This window comes from Salmo salar, chromosome 13 (assembly GCF_965601325.2).
Source record: "Salmo salar chromosome 13, fSalSal1, whole genome shotgun sequence".
Lineage (NCBI taxonomy): Eukaryota > Metazoa > Chordata > Actinopteri > Salmoniformes > Salmonidae > Salmo > Salmo salar.
Genome location: NC_138303.1, coordinates 111,185,601 through 111,202,500, shown reverse-complemented (window position 1 = coordinate 111,202,500; position 16,900 = coordinate 111,185,601). Strand labels below are relative to the sequence as shown.

The 16,900-nt window shown below is 43.8% G+C and overlaps 1 protein-coding gene across 2 annotated transcripts in view; it reads left to right on the top strand.

Annotated features, from left to right (window-relative positions):
* Positions 1-16,900, top strand: part of LOC106568544 (netrin receptor DCC) — a 596,063-nt gene that overhangs the window by 165,026 nt on the left and 414,137 nt on the right. For both annotated transcript variants that reach the window (XM_082960596.1, XM_082960595.1), the window contains exon 2: positions 6,433-6,780. In XM_082960596.1, coding sequence (XP_082816722.1) covers positions 6,433-6,780 — 348 coding nt within the window. The remainder of the gene's footprint in view (positions 1-6,432; positions 6,781-16,900) is intronic.

Sequence of the window (16,900 nt, the reverse complement as noted above, 5' to 3'; positions counted from 1 at the left end):
TTGAATACATGACAATGTACTGGGTGGCAGCGTAGCCTAGTGGTTAGAGTGTTGGACTAGTAACCGAAAGGTTGCAAGTTCGAATCCCCGAGCTGACAAGGTACAAATCTGTCTTTCTGCCCCTGAACAAGGCAGTTAACCCACTGTTCCCTGGTAGGCCGTCATTAAATAATGGTCAAAAATACAACAACAAAAAAAGGTCTAATGTGAAGTGTTTCATTAAATTAAATAAAAAAATGTCCCAAACTTTATATCCTTGCTAAGTTTGTCTGAAACTATTTTGTGTGCAGCCACATAAACTGCTGTTTGTCTTCTGTCGTACTAAGTGATAAAGGAACCCTGTTCACAGCACAGTGAGACAGAACAATGTCCTCTTCTCTATAGTGCACTGCTTTAAACCAGAGCCCCATGGACCCTCATCAGAAGTAGTTCAATACATAGGGAAGGGGGTGTCATTGAGAACAGTTGAGAACAGTTGAGAACAAGTTCTCATTTACAACTGCGACCTGGCCAAGGTAAAGCAAAGCAGTGCGACAAAAACAACAACACAGAGTTACACATGGAATAAACAAACGTACAGTCAATAACACAATAGACAAATCTGTGTACAGTGTGTGCAAATGAAGTAAGGAGGTAAGGCAATAAATAGGCCAACAGTGGCGAAGTAATTACAATGTAGCAATTAACACTGGAGTGATAGACGTACAGATGAGAATGTTCAAGTAGAAATACTGGTGTGCAAAAGAGCAGAAAAACAGATATGGGGATGAGGTAGGTAGTTGGTTGGATGGGCTATTTACAGATGGGCTGTGTACAGCTGCAGCGATCGGTTAGCTGCTCTGACAGCTGATGAGGTAATAAATAATGTATGAATGTTAGGTTGGAACCAGTGGAGGCTCTTCAGAGAAGGAAGGGGAGGACTGTCCAACTCAGTGTCCAACTCAGGCCACTGTGGGGACCTTCAATGCTGCAGAAATGTTTTGGTACCCTTCCCCTGATCTGTTTATCGACACAATCCTGTCTCGGAGTTTTATGGACAATTCCTTTGACCTCATGGCTTGGGTTTTCTCTCTGACATACACTGTCGACTGTGGGACCTTATATAGACAGACAGGTGTGTGCCTTTCCAAATCATGTCCAATGAATTGAATTTACCACAGGTGGACTCCATTCAAGTAGAAACATCTCCAGGATGATCAATGGAAACAGGATGCACCTGAGCTCAATTGTGACCGACTACCTGGATTCGGTCTTATGTAGCAAAATTTGAATTTGTGTTTTTTTTTTACATTGGATAAAAGTAGAGACTCAGATCTACAAAAGTGTATATAAGGAACAATGGGAACGTAATTCTGCTTGGAAAGTTGATAAACTTGGAGCCTCACTTTTGAGAAAATGGCCTTTGAATGTTTTGGTACCTACTGGAGAGCTCTTCTTTGTCTCCACCCATTCAGCATCGTTCACACCCTCTTAAGCCTTAACCCCACCCATCTCTTTAAGGATTCCCATGTGAGGTAATGTTGACTTGTGTTGTAAAGTCATATCAAAGGGTCTGAATACTTATGTAAATAAGGTATTTCTGTATATTTTTTTTTTTACATTTAATACATTTGCAACAATTTCTGAAAACATATTTTCCCTATGTCATTCTGGGGTATTGTGTGTAAATTGCTGAATATTTAAAAAAAAAAAGTATTTAATAAATTTTAGAATAAGGCTGCTACGTAACAAAGTGTGGAAAAAGTCAAGGGGTCTGAATACTTTCCGAAGGCTCTGTACATATACATCAATGCAAAACCATGACATTACCGAATTTGTGTGGAATGTGGAAACATTGCTACTGCAACATCCTAACCCTACCTTTTCTGAGGACAATAACACTATTTCACCCCTACCCTCACAGGGCCCTACACACTCACACACACTGTCACTCCAACACACACACACACACACACACACACACACACACACACACACACACACACACACACACACACACACACACACACACACACACACACACACACACACACACACTGTCACTCCAACACACACACACACACACACACACACACACACACACACACGCAAACTCACACACACAAATGCAAGCTGCTGCTACTCTGTTTATCGTATATCCTGATGCCTAGTTCCCTTCCCCATATACATATCTACCTCCATCACTCCAGTATCCCTGTCCCCCTATACATATCTACCTCCATCACTCCAGTATCCCTGTCCCCTTCCCCCTATACATATCTACCTCCATCACTCCAGTATCCCTGTCCCCTTCCCCCTATACATATCTACCTCCATCACTCCAGTATCCCTGTCTCCTTCCCCCTATACATATCTACCTCCATCACTCCAGTATCCCTGTCTCCTTCCCCCTATACATATCTACCTCCATCACTCCAGTATCCCTGTCCCCTTCCCCCTATACATATCTACCTCCATCACTCCAGTATCCCTGTCTCCTTCCCCCTATACATATCTACCTCCATCACTCCAGTATCCCTGTCTCCTTCCCCCTATACATATCTACCTCCATCACTCCAGTATCCCTGTCCCCTTCCCCCTATACATATCTACCTCCATCACTCCAGTATCCCTGTCCCCTTCCCCCTATACATATCTACCTCCATCACTCCAGTATCCCTGTACATTGTTAATATGGTAATGGCTCTGACTTTTTAAATATTTCCTGTTTATTGTGTATTTCATATTTCTTATTCTTATTTCTTGTGTTTTTTTTCTTCTAGTAATACATTGTTATTAATTATTGCATTGTTGGGTTTTGAGTTAAGGTAGGCATTTCACTGTACTTGTGTGTGTGACATTACAACTTTAAACTTGAAGTTACATGTGAACTTCCAATTCCACATGTGAAAGTGAGATTTTCACGGATGTTCTTACATGTGAAACAGCAAATGTAATTTTCACATGTTAATGTTTTACAAATGTGAACTTCCAATTCCACATGTGAAAGTGAGATTTTCACGGATGTTCTTACATGTGAAACAGCAAATGTAATTTTCACATGTTAATGTTTTACAAATGTGAACTTCCAATTCCACATGTGAAAGTGAGATTTTCACGGATGTTCTTACATGTGAAACAGCGTGTGACATGCTTTTCACCTGTGAAATATAAACTCAACGTGCAAAACAACCAATTCACATGTGAAACGGAACATTTTAAGTTGTTTGTTGTTGTTGTTGTTCTAAGGGCACGGCATATATAATAGTGGAATGTACTGTAGACCTGTGGCAATGAACGTGGAATGTGATATTTTGATTGTAACATGGATGGACTGGTAGTGTGTTTTATGATTGAACACGGACAGCTCTTACTCCTTGCCCCGAAAGCAAAACTGTTTTATCATCAACATCTCTGATGAGTTTGAACCGATTGTTTCATTGGACAATCAGACTGGGAAGTTAAAAGTAATCTTCGAGGGCGGAGACTAACTCTGGGAGATGTCTGATAACACGAGATTGGTCGGGCCTATGAGGACAGGGCAGACATGCTAATGAACTTAGGGTCTGAGTAGAAATGAGGCTGAGCCCTAGACTGCAGTACTCTATTCTGTAGTAGTATTATAGTAGATATGACTGCAGTACTATATTCTGTAGTAGTATTGTAGTAGATATGACTGCAGTACTCTATTCTGTAGTAGTATTATAGTAGATATGACTGCAGTACTATAGTCTGTAGTAGTATTATAGTAGATATGACTGCAGTAGTATAGTCTGTAGTAGTATTATAGTAGATATGACTGCAGTACTCTATTCTGTAGTAGTATTATAGTAGATATGACTGCAGTACTATAGTCTGTAGTAGTATTATAGTAGATATGACTGCAGTACTCTATTCTGTAGTAGTATTGTAGTAGATGTGACTGCAGTACTCTATTCTGTAGTAGTATTATAGTAGATATGACTGCAGTACTCTATTCTGTAGTAGTATTGTAGTAGATGTGACTGCAGTACTCTATTCTGTAGTAGTATTGTAGTATATGTGACTGCAGTACTCTATTCTGTAGTAGTATTGTAGTAGATATGACTGCAGTACTCTATTCTGTAGTAGTATTGTAGTAGATGTGACTGCAGTACTCTATTCTGTAGTAGTATTGTAGTAGATATGACTGCAGTACTCTATTCTGTAGCAGTATTGTAGTAGATATATGATAAGGCTGGGCCTGTGAAGACAGGGCAGCAATGTCTTTGAAGACAAGGTTCAGAGGATGCACTCTGAGCTCTCTTCTGTATTAGTATATAAATGCAGCGTTTTATTATTGAAATATTAAAAGTGCTTATGCTACGGAGAGAAACAAAATGGTGCAGTTTCAGGCTAAAGTGATTCTGGCGCTGGACATGGGGTGGAGCTAGTGGGTAGCTGGATAAGGGGGTGTGAGCTAGTGGGTAGCTGGATAAGGGGGTGTGAGCTAGTGGGTAGATGGATAAGGGGGTGTGAGCTAGTGGGTAGATGGATAAGGGGGTGTGAGCTAGTGGGTAGATGGATAAGGGGGTGTGTGCTAGTGGGTAGCTGGATAAGGGGGTGTGAGCTAGTGGGTAGATGGATAAGGGGGTGTGTGCTAGTGGGTAGCTGGATATGGGGGTGTGTGCTAGTGGGTAGCTGGATATGGGGGTGTGTACTAATGAGTAGCTGGATAAGGGGGTGTGTGCTAGTGGGTAGCTGGAGATGGGGGTGTGAGCTAGTGGGTAGCTGGATAAAGGGGGTGTGAGCTAGTGGGTAGCTGGATAAGGGGGTGTGAGCTAGTGGGCAGATGGATAAGGGGGTGTGAGCTAGTGGGTAGCTGGATAAGGGGGTGTGTGCTAGTGGGTAGCTGGATAAGGGGGTGTGAGCTAGTGGGTAGCTGGATAAGGGGGTGTGTGCTAGTGGGTAGCTGGATAAGGGGGTGTGAGCTAGTGGGTAGCTGGATAAGGGGGTGTGAGCTAGTGGGTAGCTGGATAAGGGGGTGTGAGCTAGTGGGTAGCTGGATAAGGGGGTGTGAGCTAGTGGGTAGCTGGATAAGGGGGGTGTGCTAGTGGGTAGCTGGAGATGGGGTGTGAGCTAGTGGGTAGCTGGATAAGGGGGTGTGAGCTAGTGGGTAGATGGATAAGGGGGTGTGAGCTAGTGGGTAGCTGGATAAGGGGGTGTGTGCTAGTGGGTAGCTGGAGCTGGGGGTGTGAGCTAGTGGGTAGCTGGATAAGGGGGTGTGTGCTAGTGGGTAGATGGATAAGGGGTTGTGTGCTAGTTGGTAGCTGGATATGGGGGTGTGTGCTAGTGGGTAGCTGAATAAGGGGGTGTGTGCTAGTGGGTAGCTGGATAAGGGGTGTGTGCTAGTGGGTAGCTGGATAAGGGGGTGTGTGCTAGTGGGTAGCTGGAGATGGGGTGTGTGCTAGTGGGTAGCTGGATAAGGGGGTGTGTGCTAGTGGGTAGATGGATAAGGGGGTGTGTGCTAGTGGGTAGCTGGATATGGGGGTGTGAGCTAGTGGGTAGATGGAGATGGGGGTGTGTGCTAGTGGGTAGCTGGATAAGGGTGTGTGTGCTAGTGGGTAGCTGGATATGGGGTGTGCTAGTGGGTAGCTGGATAAGGGGGTGTGTGCTAGTGGGTAGCTGGATATGGGGGTGTGAGCTAGTGGGTAGATGGAGATGGGGGTGTGTGCTAGTGTGTAGCTGGATTAGGGGTGTGAGCTAGTGGGTAGCTTTAAGGGGTGTGTGCTAGTGGGTAGCTGGATATGGGGGTTTGTACTCGTGGGTAGCTGGATAAGGGGTGTGTGCTAGTGGGTAGCTGGATAAGGGGGTGTGTGCTAGTTGGTAAATGGATATGGGGTTTGTACTCGTGGGTAGATGGATAAGGGGTGTGTGCTAGTGGGTAGCTGGATAAGGGGTGTGTGCTAGCGGGTAGCTGGATAAGGGGGTGTGTGCTAGTGGGTAGCTGGATAAGGGGGTGTGTGCTAGTGGGTAGCTGGATAAGGGGGTGTGTGCTAGTGGGTAGCTGGATAAGGGGGTGTGTGCTAGTGGGTAGCTGGATAAGGGGGTGTGTGCTAGTGGGTAGCTGGATAAGGGGGTGTGTGCTAGTGGGTAGCTGGATAAGGGGGTGTGTGCTAGTGGGTAGCTGGATAAGGGGGTGTGTGCTAGTGGGTAGCTGTGATGTAGTTCATGTTTGTAAGCGTATGCTTGGTATTGTTTATAAAATATAAAATAAATCTTACAAAATGTATATATAGAGCAATGTTTTCGGTAGGACTTGGTCCAGTGGTGTAGTGGTATTATTTTAGGTGCCGTAACACCTTGTATTTTATGATTACAGTATGTTACCAACTTTAATTGAGGATAGGACTATGTATTGAATAAAATCGACTCATCAATGATCCTATGCTCTGAGACTAAACCACTCCTTCCTCCACCTCTCTCTTCCTCCAGGTGCAGAGACCTCATCGTCATCCCCGTCCCAGACAGGCCAGGTGTTCGTGGACTTCAGCTTGGTTCTGGAACCCCAGGACACGGTGATATTACGGGGCGGTGTTCTCCAGCTGGACTGTGAGGCTCAGTCAGACCAAGGTATTCCAGTCATCGTCTGGAAGAAGGACGGAGTGTTGCTCAGCGCCGTGGTGGACGAGAGGAGACAGCAGTTCCCTAACGGTTCTCTAGTGGTCCAGAACGTGGTTCACTCACGACACCACCGACCTGACGAGGGGTCCTACCAGTGTCTGGCAGCGCTAGAGGGAGTAGGTGCCATTGTCAGTCGGACGGCTAAAGTCACTGTCTCTGGTAAGACCTTACTTACTTAATAATCCTGTAAACAATGACTAATGTCCTCCACTTCACTCGGTTCGGGGGACGTTTTTTTATAGGTTGCACTTGTTGAGGGTGGTGAGAGCTATGATATGTATGCTCCTAATCAAGAGGGGATTTCATACAGTAGGTAATAGAGAAAGGAAAGGGGGATACCTAGTCAACCGAATGCCTTCAAATGAAATGTGCCTTCTGCATTTAACCCAACTTTTCTGAATATAAAGCTATAGTAAGATAGTATTATCATCTTATGTCTTGTATTGGTTTCTTGAGGAACGTCTCAAATTATTTCCAGGGCCTTATTTCTAGCGCCCTTGTGTCTAGGGCTCTTCTTTCCAGGGCCTTATTTCTAGTGCCCTTGTGTCTAGGGCTCTTCTTTCTGGGGACCTCATATCTAGGGGTTTTCCTCTAGGTCCCTTCTTTCTGGGGACTTCATATCTAGGGGTTTTCCTCTAGGTCCCTTCTTTCAGGGGACCTCATTTCTAGGTCCCTTCTTTCTGGGGACCTCATATCTAGGGGTTTTCCTCTAGGTCCCTTCTTTCTGGGGACCTCATATCTAGGGGTTTTCCTTAACACCACAAGATGCAAATTCTTCCCTTCCTATTCCTCATCTATCTGTCCTATTCCTCATCTTTCAGAGTCATATTCCTCGTCTATCTGTCCTATTCCTCGTCTATCTGTCCTATTCCTCATCTATCAGAGTCCTATTCCTCATCTATCAGAGTCTTATTCCTCATCTATCTGTCCTATTCCTAATCTATCTATCCTGTTCCTCATCTATCTGTCCTATTCCTAATCTATCTATCCTGTTCCTCATCTATCTGTCCTATTCCTCAACAGTATTTTGAATTTTTATTTAACCTTTATTTAACCAGACAGGGTAGTTGAGAACAAGTTCTCATTTACAACTGCGACCTGGCCAAGATAAAGCAAAGCAGTGCGACACAATAAGTCAATAAGTCAATAACACAATAGAAAAAAAAGTCTATATACAGTGTGTGCAAATGAGGTAGGATAAGGGAGGTAAGGCAATAAATAGACCATAGTGGCGAACTAATTACAATATAGCAATTAAACACTGGAGTGATAGATGTGCAGAAGATGAGTGTGCAAGTAGAGATACTGGGGTGCAAAGGAGCAAAATAAATAAAATAAATAACAGTATGGGGATGAGGTAGTTGGATGGGCTGTTTACAGATGGGCTATGTACAGGTGCAGTGATCTGTGAGCTGCTCTGACAGCTGGTGCTTAAAGCTAGTGAGGGAGATATGAGTCTCCAGCTTCAGTGATTTTTCCAGTTAGTTCCAGTCATTGGCAGCAGAGAACTGGAAGGAAAGGTGGCCAAAGGAGGAATTGGCTTTGGGGGTGACCAGTGAAATATACCTGCTGGAGCGCGTGCTACAGGTGGGTGCTGCTATGGTGACCAGTGAGCTGAGATAAGGCGGGGCTTTACCTAGCAAAGACTTATAGATGACCTGGAGCCAGTGGTTTTGGCGACGAATATGAAGCGAGGGCCAACCAACGACAGCATACAGGTCGCAGTGGTGGGTAGTATATGGGGCTTTGGTGACAAAACGGATGGCACCGTGGTAGACTGCATCCAATTTGCTGACTAGAGTGTTGGAGGCTATTTTGTAAATGACATCGCCGAAGTCAAGGATCGGTAGGATGGTCAGTTTTACGAGGGTATGTTTGGCAGCATGAGTGAAGGATGCTTTGTTGCGAAATAAGAAGCCGATTCTAGATTTAATTTTGGATTGGAGATGCTTAATGTGAGTCTGGAAGGAGAGTTTACAGTCTAACCAGACACCTAGGTATTTGTAGTTGTCCACATATTCTAAGTCAGAACCGTCCAGAGTAGTGATGCTGGACGGGCGGGCAGGTGTGGGCAGCGATCGGTTGAAGAGCATGCATTTAGTTTTACTTGTATTTAAGAGCAGTTGGAGGCCACGGAAGGAGAATTGTATGGCATTGAAGCTCATCTGGAGGGTTGTTAACACAGTGTCCAAAGAAGGGCCAGAAGTATACAGAATGGTGTCATCTGCGTAGAGGTGGATCAGAGACTCACCAGCAGCAAGAGCGACATCATTGATGTATACAGAGAGAAGAGTCAGCCCGAGGATTGAACCCTGTGGCACCCCCATAGGTCAGAGGTCCGGACAACAGGCCCTCCTATTTGACACACTGAACTCTGTCTGAGAAGTAGTTGGTGAACCAGGCGAGGCAGTCATTTGAAAAACCAAGGCTTGTTGAGTCTGCCGATTAGAATGTGGTGATTGACAGAGTCGAAAGCCTTGGCCAGGTCAATGAATACAGCTGCACAGTATTGTCTGACTGCAACCAGATTGCATAGCGGAGAAGGTACGGTGGGATTCGAAATGGTCGGTGATCTGTTAGTTAACTTGGCTTTCGAAAACCTTAGAAAGGCAGGGTAGGATAGATATAGGTCTGTAGCAGTTTGGGTCTAGAGTGTCTCCCCCTTTGAAGAGGGGGATGACCGCGGCAGCTTTCCAGTCTTTGGGGATCTCAGACGAGGAAAGAGAGGTTGAACAGGCTAGTAATAGGGGTTGCAACAATTTCGGCGGATAATTTTAGAAAGAGAGGGTCCAGATTGTCTAGCCCGGCTGATTTGTAGAGGTCCAGATTTTGCACCTCTTTCAGAACATCAGCTATCTGGATTTGGGTGAAGAAGTAATGGGGGATGCTTGGTCAAGTTGCTGTGGGGGGTCCAGGGCTGTGGACCGGGTTAGGGGTAGACAGTTGGAAAGCATGGCCAGCCATAGAAAAATGCTTATTGAAATGTTCAATTATCATAGATTTATCAGTGGTGACAGTGTTTCCTAGCCTCAGTGCAGTGGGCAGCTGGGAGGAGATGCTCTTATTCTCCATGGACTTTACAGTGTCCCAGAACTATTTGGAGTTTGTGCTACGGGATGCACATTTCTGTTTGAAAAAGCTAGCCTGTGCTTTCCTAACTGCCTGTGTATATTGGTTCCTAACTTCCCTGAAAAGTTGCAAATCACGGGGGCTATTTGATGCTAATGTAGAACGCCACAGGATGTTTTTGTGTTGGTTAAGGGCAGTCAGGTCTGGAGTGAACCAAGGGCTATATCTGTTCCTGGTTCTACATTTTCTGAATGGGGCATGCTTATTTAAGATGAGTAGGGTACAGTACTGTAGGGTACATTACAGTACAGTACAGTAGAGTACAGTAGAGTACAGTACAGTAGAGTACAGTTGAGTACAGTACAGTAGAGTACAGTTTAGTAAAGTACAGTAGAGTACAGTTTAGTACAGGACAGTAGAGTACAGTACAGTAGAGTAGAGTACAGTAGAGTACAGTAGATTACAGTACAGTAGAGTAAAGTAGAGTACAGTACAGTAGATTGCAGTACAGTAGAGTACAGTAGAGTAGAGTACAGTAGAGTACAGTAGATTACAGTACAGTAGAATACAATAGAGTACAGTACAGTAGAATACAATAGAGTACAGTAGGGTAGAATACAGTAGAGTACAGTAGATTACAGTACAGTAGAATACCATAGAGTACAGTAGGGTAGAGTACAGTAGAGTAATACAGTAGAGTACAGTAGATTACAGTAGATTACAGTAAAGTACTGTGCCGTAGAGTACAGTAGATTACAGTAGAGTAGAGTAGAGTACAGTAGAGTAGAGTACAGTAGAGTAGAGTACAGTAGAGTAATACAGTAGAGTACAGTAGAGTACAGTAGAGAACAGTACAGTAGGGTAGAGTACAGTAGAGTACAGTACACTAGAGTACATACAGTAGAGTACAGTACATTAGAGTACATACAGTAGAGTACAGTACAGTAGGGTACAGTACAGTAGAGTAGAGTACAGTAGAGTAGAGTACAGTAGAGTAGAGTACAGTAGAGTAATACAGTAGAGTACAGTAGAGTAGAGTACAGTAGAGTACAGTACACTAGAGTAATACAGTAGAGTACAGTACAGTAGAGTACAGTACAGTAGAGTACAGTACAGTAGAGTACATACAGTAGAGTACAGTACAGTACAGTAGGGTACAGTACAGTAGAGTACAGTACAGTAGAGTACAGTAGATTACAGTAAAGTAGAGTACAGTAGATTACAGTAGAGTACAGTAAAGTAGGGTACAGAACAGTAGAGTACAGTAGATTACAGTAGAGTACAGTACAGTAGAATACAGTAGATTACAGTAGAGTACAGTAGGGTACAGTACAGTAGGGTACAGTACATTACCGTGCAGTAGAGTACAGTAGGGTACAGTACATTACAGTACAGTATAGTAGATTACAGTAGAGTACAGTACAGTAGGGTACAGTACAGTAGAGTACAGTACAGTAGGGTACAGTACATTACAGTGCAGTAGAGTACAGTAGGGTTAAATGCAATTTTGACTCATGAGTGTTCAAAAGATTGTTCACACCGATTGAGAACCACTACCGTACAATACGTTACAGTACAGTATGTAGATGCCAATGGTTGGGCTCTGGTTTGGAGCCCCCCTGCTGGCTCTGGTTTGGAGCCCCCCTGCTGGGGCGGCAGGTAACCTAGTGGTTAGACCGTTGGACTAGTATCTGAAAGGTTTCAAGATCGAATCCCCAAGGTAAAAATCTGTCGTTCTGCCCCCTGAACAAGGCAGTTAAACCCACTGTTCCTAGGCCGTCATCGAAAATAAGAATGTGTTCTTAACTGACTTGCCTAGTAAAATAAAGGTTAAATAAATAATAAATACTTGACACCTTTTTATGGAGTGTGCACTTGTCCACTACCCACATGGTGGTCCTCTGTAGCTCAGTTAGTAGAGAATGGAACATGCAACTTTAAAATGGAGATAGCCTCAATGGTGCTGCCCGTGCTGTCACAGTCTCCGTAATGGCACAGATACAAAGATGAGACATCTATATATCTCTATGGTGTCAATTGTTTTTGTGACTGTTTCAGTTTGCACAATTTTAACTTATTTTGGACTTTTAAAGGGGCAATCAGCAGTTGAATTTTTTTTTTTAAAAGCATAATAACCACCATTGTTTTGGTAAAAAGCTGAGGCACGGAGGCTGGAGAAAAGTCATTGACATCGCTATGGATGCAAGGAGTGATTAAATCAAAATTACGGGTTTAACCATGTTTTTGAGACCATACAGTTTTTTTTCACATGTACTTTGGAGGAAAACAAGTTTATATTTTGGGTTCTGATAAGGGTACAACAGTTGAACTAAGCTCATGAGGCATTTCTGAGTTAAATTCTTCAGGAATCAATGGGTACATATTATTCATTTATAAGTCCAATTGATATAGCTACTGCAGATTTGCCCCTTTAAAGAGTGACTGCCCCTAAAAAGCAACTTCTCGTTTTGAAAACGGCCTACGTGGCATCTACAGGAGTCAGAAACATTTTTTTCTTGTGTCAATATTTATTATAAAGTGTAAATAGGATAATCTTTGTCAGAAAGTCAGTTTCGTCCAAAAAAGGAGATTTACCAGATGATATGAACAAAATGGTGTGTCACAGAATGAAGGGTACTGTAACAGTTTTCCTTGGGGTTTTTTTTTCCAACTCTGCCCACATGCCCACAGCTGGCAGCACCAAAGTAATAATCAATTTGAAATGCAGCTGCACGCGACCCGATCGTAATGCCCATGGTCAATTTGGTTTGACATTCGGTGTCCCTATGGGGCTAGTTAGGCACCATCAGTAAATTACACATTGTACACAGGACAATATTTTTTTTTTTTTATGTCAATAGCTCCAAATTTCAAAGACTTAAAAAAACTCAAACCAACTATACATTGTAGAAATGCATCTACAAATATTGAAATAATTGAATGAGGCAACAAAAAGATGTGCAACATGAAGATTTTGTCCCATTTCTATTGTGTAATTTATTGACGGTCCCTAACAAGCCCCAATGACAAACCAAATTTGCCACGGTCTCACACCAGCCGGCTGAAGATAATTGGCTAAACACGTTGGCTAGACACAAGACCTGGTTGGACTGTTTCAAGTTATCCCTCCCATCAGCCTTCAGTCATGTCTGCTGCATGTTTTAATGATCAAGCCGAATCAGGAAGTTCAGCCACCCTTTAAAGAATCCCCATAGATAACACATGACTTTGCTGTCTTTGATTTGGACAAATTTACAACTCAAGATGTTCTATTTAAGAGTTAGGGTTTGGGACAGTCACCTCTCAATAGAAATAACATGAAATGTAGGAGTCAGGGTTTGGGACAGCCACCTCTCAGTAGAAATACGTGTATAAACAATGAATTTGTACTATATTAATATAACAAAATGTTTGATACTGCCTTGGATTGAATAAGAATATATCATGATGGAAATAAATGTCCTCTTTGAGTCCTAGAAAGGCTGTTGGTATAGAGGACCCTGGTATAAAGTAGTGCACTAGAAAGCCTGTTGGTATAGAGGACCCTGGTATAAAGTAGTGCACTAGAAAGGCTGTTGGTATAGAGGACCCTGGTATAAAGTAGTGCACTAGAAAGGCTGTTGGTATAGGTGACCCTGGTATAAAGTAGTGCACTAGAAAGGCTGTTGGTATAGAGGACCCTGGTATAAAGTAGTGCACTAGAAAGGCTGTTGGTATAGAGGACCCTGGTATAAAGTAGTGCACTAGAAAGGCTGTTGGTATAGAGGACCCTGGTATAAAGTAGTGCACTAGAAAGGCTGTTGGTATAGAGGACCCTGGTATAAAGTAGTGCACTAGAAAGCCTGTTGGTATAGAGGACCCTGGTATAAAGTAGTGCACTAGAAAGCCTGTTGGTATAGAGGACCCTGGTATAAAGTAGTGCACTAGAAAGGCTGTTGGTATAGGTGACCCTGGTATAAAGTAGTGCACTAGAAAGGCTGTTGGTATAGGTGACCCTGGTATAAAGTAGTGCACTAGAAAGGCTGTTGGTATATGTGACCCTGGTATAAAGTAGTGCACTAGAAAGGCTGTTGGTATAGAGGACCCTGGTATAAAGTAGTGCACTAGAAAGCCTGTTGGTATAGAGGACCCTGGTATAAAGTAGTGCACTAGAAAGGCTGTTGGTATAGGTGACCCTGGTATAAAGTAGTGCACTAGAAAGCCTGTTGGTATAGAGGACCCTGGTATAAAGTAGTGCACTAGAAAGCCTGTTGGTATAGAGGACCCTGGTATAAAGTAGTGCACTAGAAAGGCTGTTGGTATAGGTGACCCTGGTATGAAGTAGTGCACTAGAAAGCCTGTTGGTATAGGTGACCCTGGTATAAAGTAGTGCACTAGAAAGGCTGTTGGTATAGAGGACCCTGGTATAAAGTAGTGCACTAGAAAGGCTGTTGGTATAGGTGACCCTGGTATAAAGTAGTGCACTAGAAAGCCTGTTGGTATAGAGGACCCTGGTATAAAGTAGTGCACTAGAAAGGCTGTTGGTATAGAGGACCCTGGTATAAAGTAGTGCACTAGAAAGGCTGTTGGTATAGGTGACCCTGGTATAAAGTAGTGCACTAGAAAGGCTGTTGGTATAGAGGACCCTGGTATAAAGTAGTGCACTAGAAAGGCTGTTGGTATAGAGGACCCTGGTATAAAGTAGTGCACTAGAAAGGCTGTTGGTATAGAGGACCCTGGTATAAAGTAGTGCACTAGAAAGGCTGTTGGTATAGAGGACCCTGGTATAAAGTAGTGCACTAGAAAGCCTGTTGGTATAGAGGACCCTGGTATAAAGTAGTGCACTAGAAAGGCTGTTGGTATAGAGGACCCTGGTATAAAGTAGTGCACTAGAAAGGCTGTTGGTATAGAGGACCCTGGTATAAAGTAGTGCACTAGAAAGGCTGTTGGTATAGAGGACCCTGGTATAAAGTAGTGCACTAGAAAGGCTGTTGGTATAGAGGACCCTGGTATAAAGTAGTGCACTGCTTTGGTATAGTTATTCGTGTTTCAGTTATTCCCGCCAACAGAAAACCTTACTCTGTTTCAGTTATTTCCCACAATTTACATTTATCAAACATATTAAAGGGTGTTGATTGTTATTATGATTAACAACCTTGCATTGTTGAGGAAGCCAGCATATCCTCATTTCACTGCCCCTTTTTATCAAATCAAATGTATTTATAAAGCCCTTCTTACATCAGCTGATATCTCAAAGTGCTGTACAGAAACCCAGCCTAAAACCCCTAAACAGCAAGCAATGCAGATGTAGAAGCACGGTGGCTAGGAAAAACTCCCTAGAAAAGGCCAGAACCTAGGAAGAAACCAGGCTATGAGGGGTGGCCAGTCCTCTTCTGGCTGTGCTGGATACTGTGTATGTGATGAATACATTTGATTTGAACACGCTGTAAAAGCCATGCAGTTGTTGACAGCATCAGGAGGCAGACAGAAGCCCTGCTGTTACATTTTAGTCATTTAGCAGACACTCTTATCCAGAGCGACTTACATTAGTGAATGCATACATTTCATACAATATATATATTTTTTCGTACTGGTCCCCCATGGGAATCGAACCCACAACCCTGGCGTTGCAAACACCATGCTCTACCAACTGAGCCACACGGGACCACATTGAACTGTTGACAGCGTCAGGAGGTAGATGTGAGTAAGAATTGCATTCTGTGAACTCTGTGGGAGGTTAGCAGCTCCCGGGCCGTTAGTTAGCTCTCCATCTGGAGATACAACAGCAGGCCCACACACACACACACACACACACACACACACACACAGACACACACACACACACACTCACACAAACACACAGACACACACACGCACTCACACACGCACGCACACACACACACACAGACACACACACACACACACACTCACACACGCACACACACACACACACACACACACACACAGACACACAGACATATGCATATCCACACACACACACACACACAGACATATGCATATCCACACACACACACACACACACACACACACACACACACACACACACACACACACACACACACACACACACACACACACACACACACACACACACACACACACCACACACAACAGATTCGTATTTACTGACGGCCTACCAAAAGGCAAAAGGCCTCCTGCGGGGACGGGGGCTGGGATTAAAAATGTTAAATAAATAACAGAAATATAAGACAAAACACACATCACGACAAGTGAGACAACACAACACTACATAAAGAGAGACCTAAGACAACAACACAGCAAGGCAGCAACACATGACAACACAGCATGGTAGCAACACATGACAACAACATAGCATGGTAGCAACACATGACATCACAACATAATAGCAACACATGACAACACAGCATGGTAGCAACACATGACAACAACATAGCATGGTAGCAACACATGACAACACAGCATGGTAGCAACACATGACAACAACATAGCATGGTAGCAACACATGACATCACAACATAATAGCAACACATGACAACACAGCATGGTAGCAACACATGACAACAACATAGCATGGCAGCAACACATGACAACAACATAGCATGGCAGCAACACATGACAACATGGTAGCAACACAACATAACAACAATATGGTAGCAACACAACATGACAACAACATGGTAGCAACACAACATGGTAGCAGCACAACATGGTAGTAGCACAACATGGTAGCAACACAACATGGTAGCAGCACAACATGGTAGCAGCACAACATGGTACAAACATCAGACAGACAGACAGACAGACAGACAGACAGACAGACAGACAGACAGACAGACAGACAGACAGACAGACAGACAGACAGACAGACAGACAGACAGGTACAGAGAGACAGACAGACAGGTACAGAGAGACAGACACGGCGAGACAGACAGACAGAGAGTACTCCAGCGGGTCAGACCAGACAGACAGAGAGAGAGACAGAGAGACAGACAGACAGACAGACAGACAGACAGACAGACAGACAGACAGAGAGAGACAGACAGACACGGTGAGACAGACAGACAGAGAGTACTCCAGCGGGTCAGACCAGACAGACAGACAGAGAGTACTCCAGCGGGTCAGACCAGACAGACCAGTCGGAGAGATAAGTAGTTGAGCTCTCGATCAGGTCAGCCCAAGGACATGACATGGTTAGACTTCGCTCATCCTTACCAGAAACAGTTTGGCT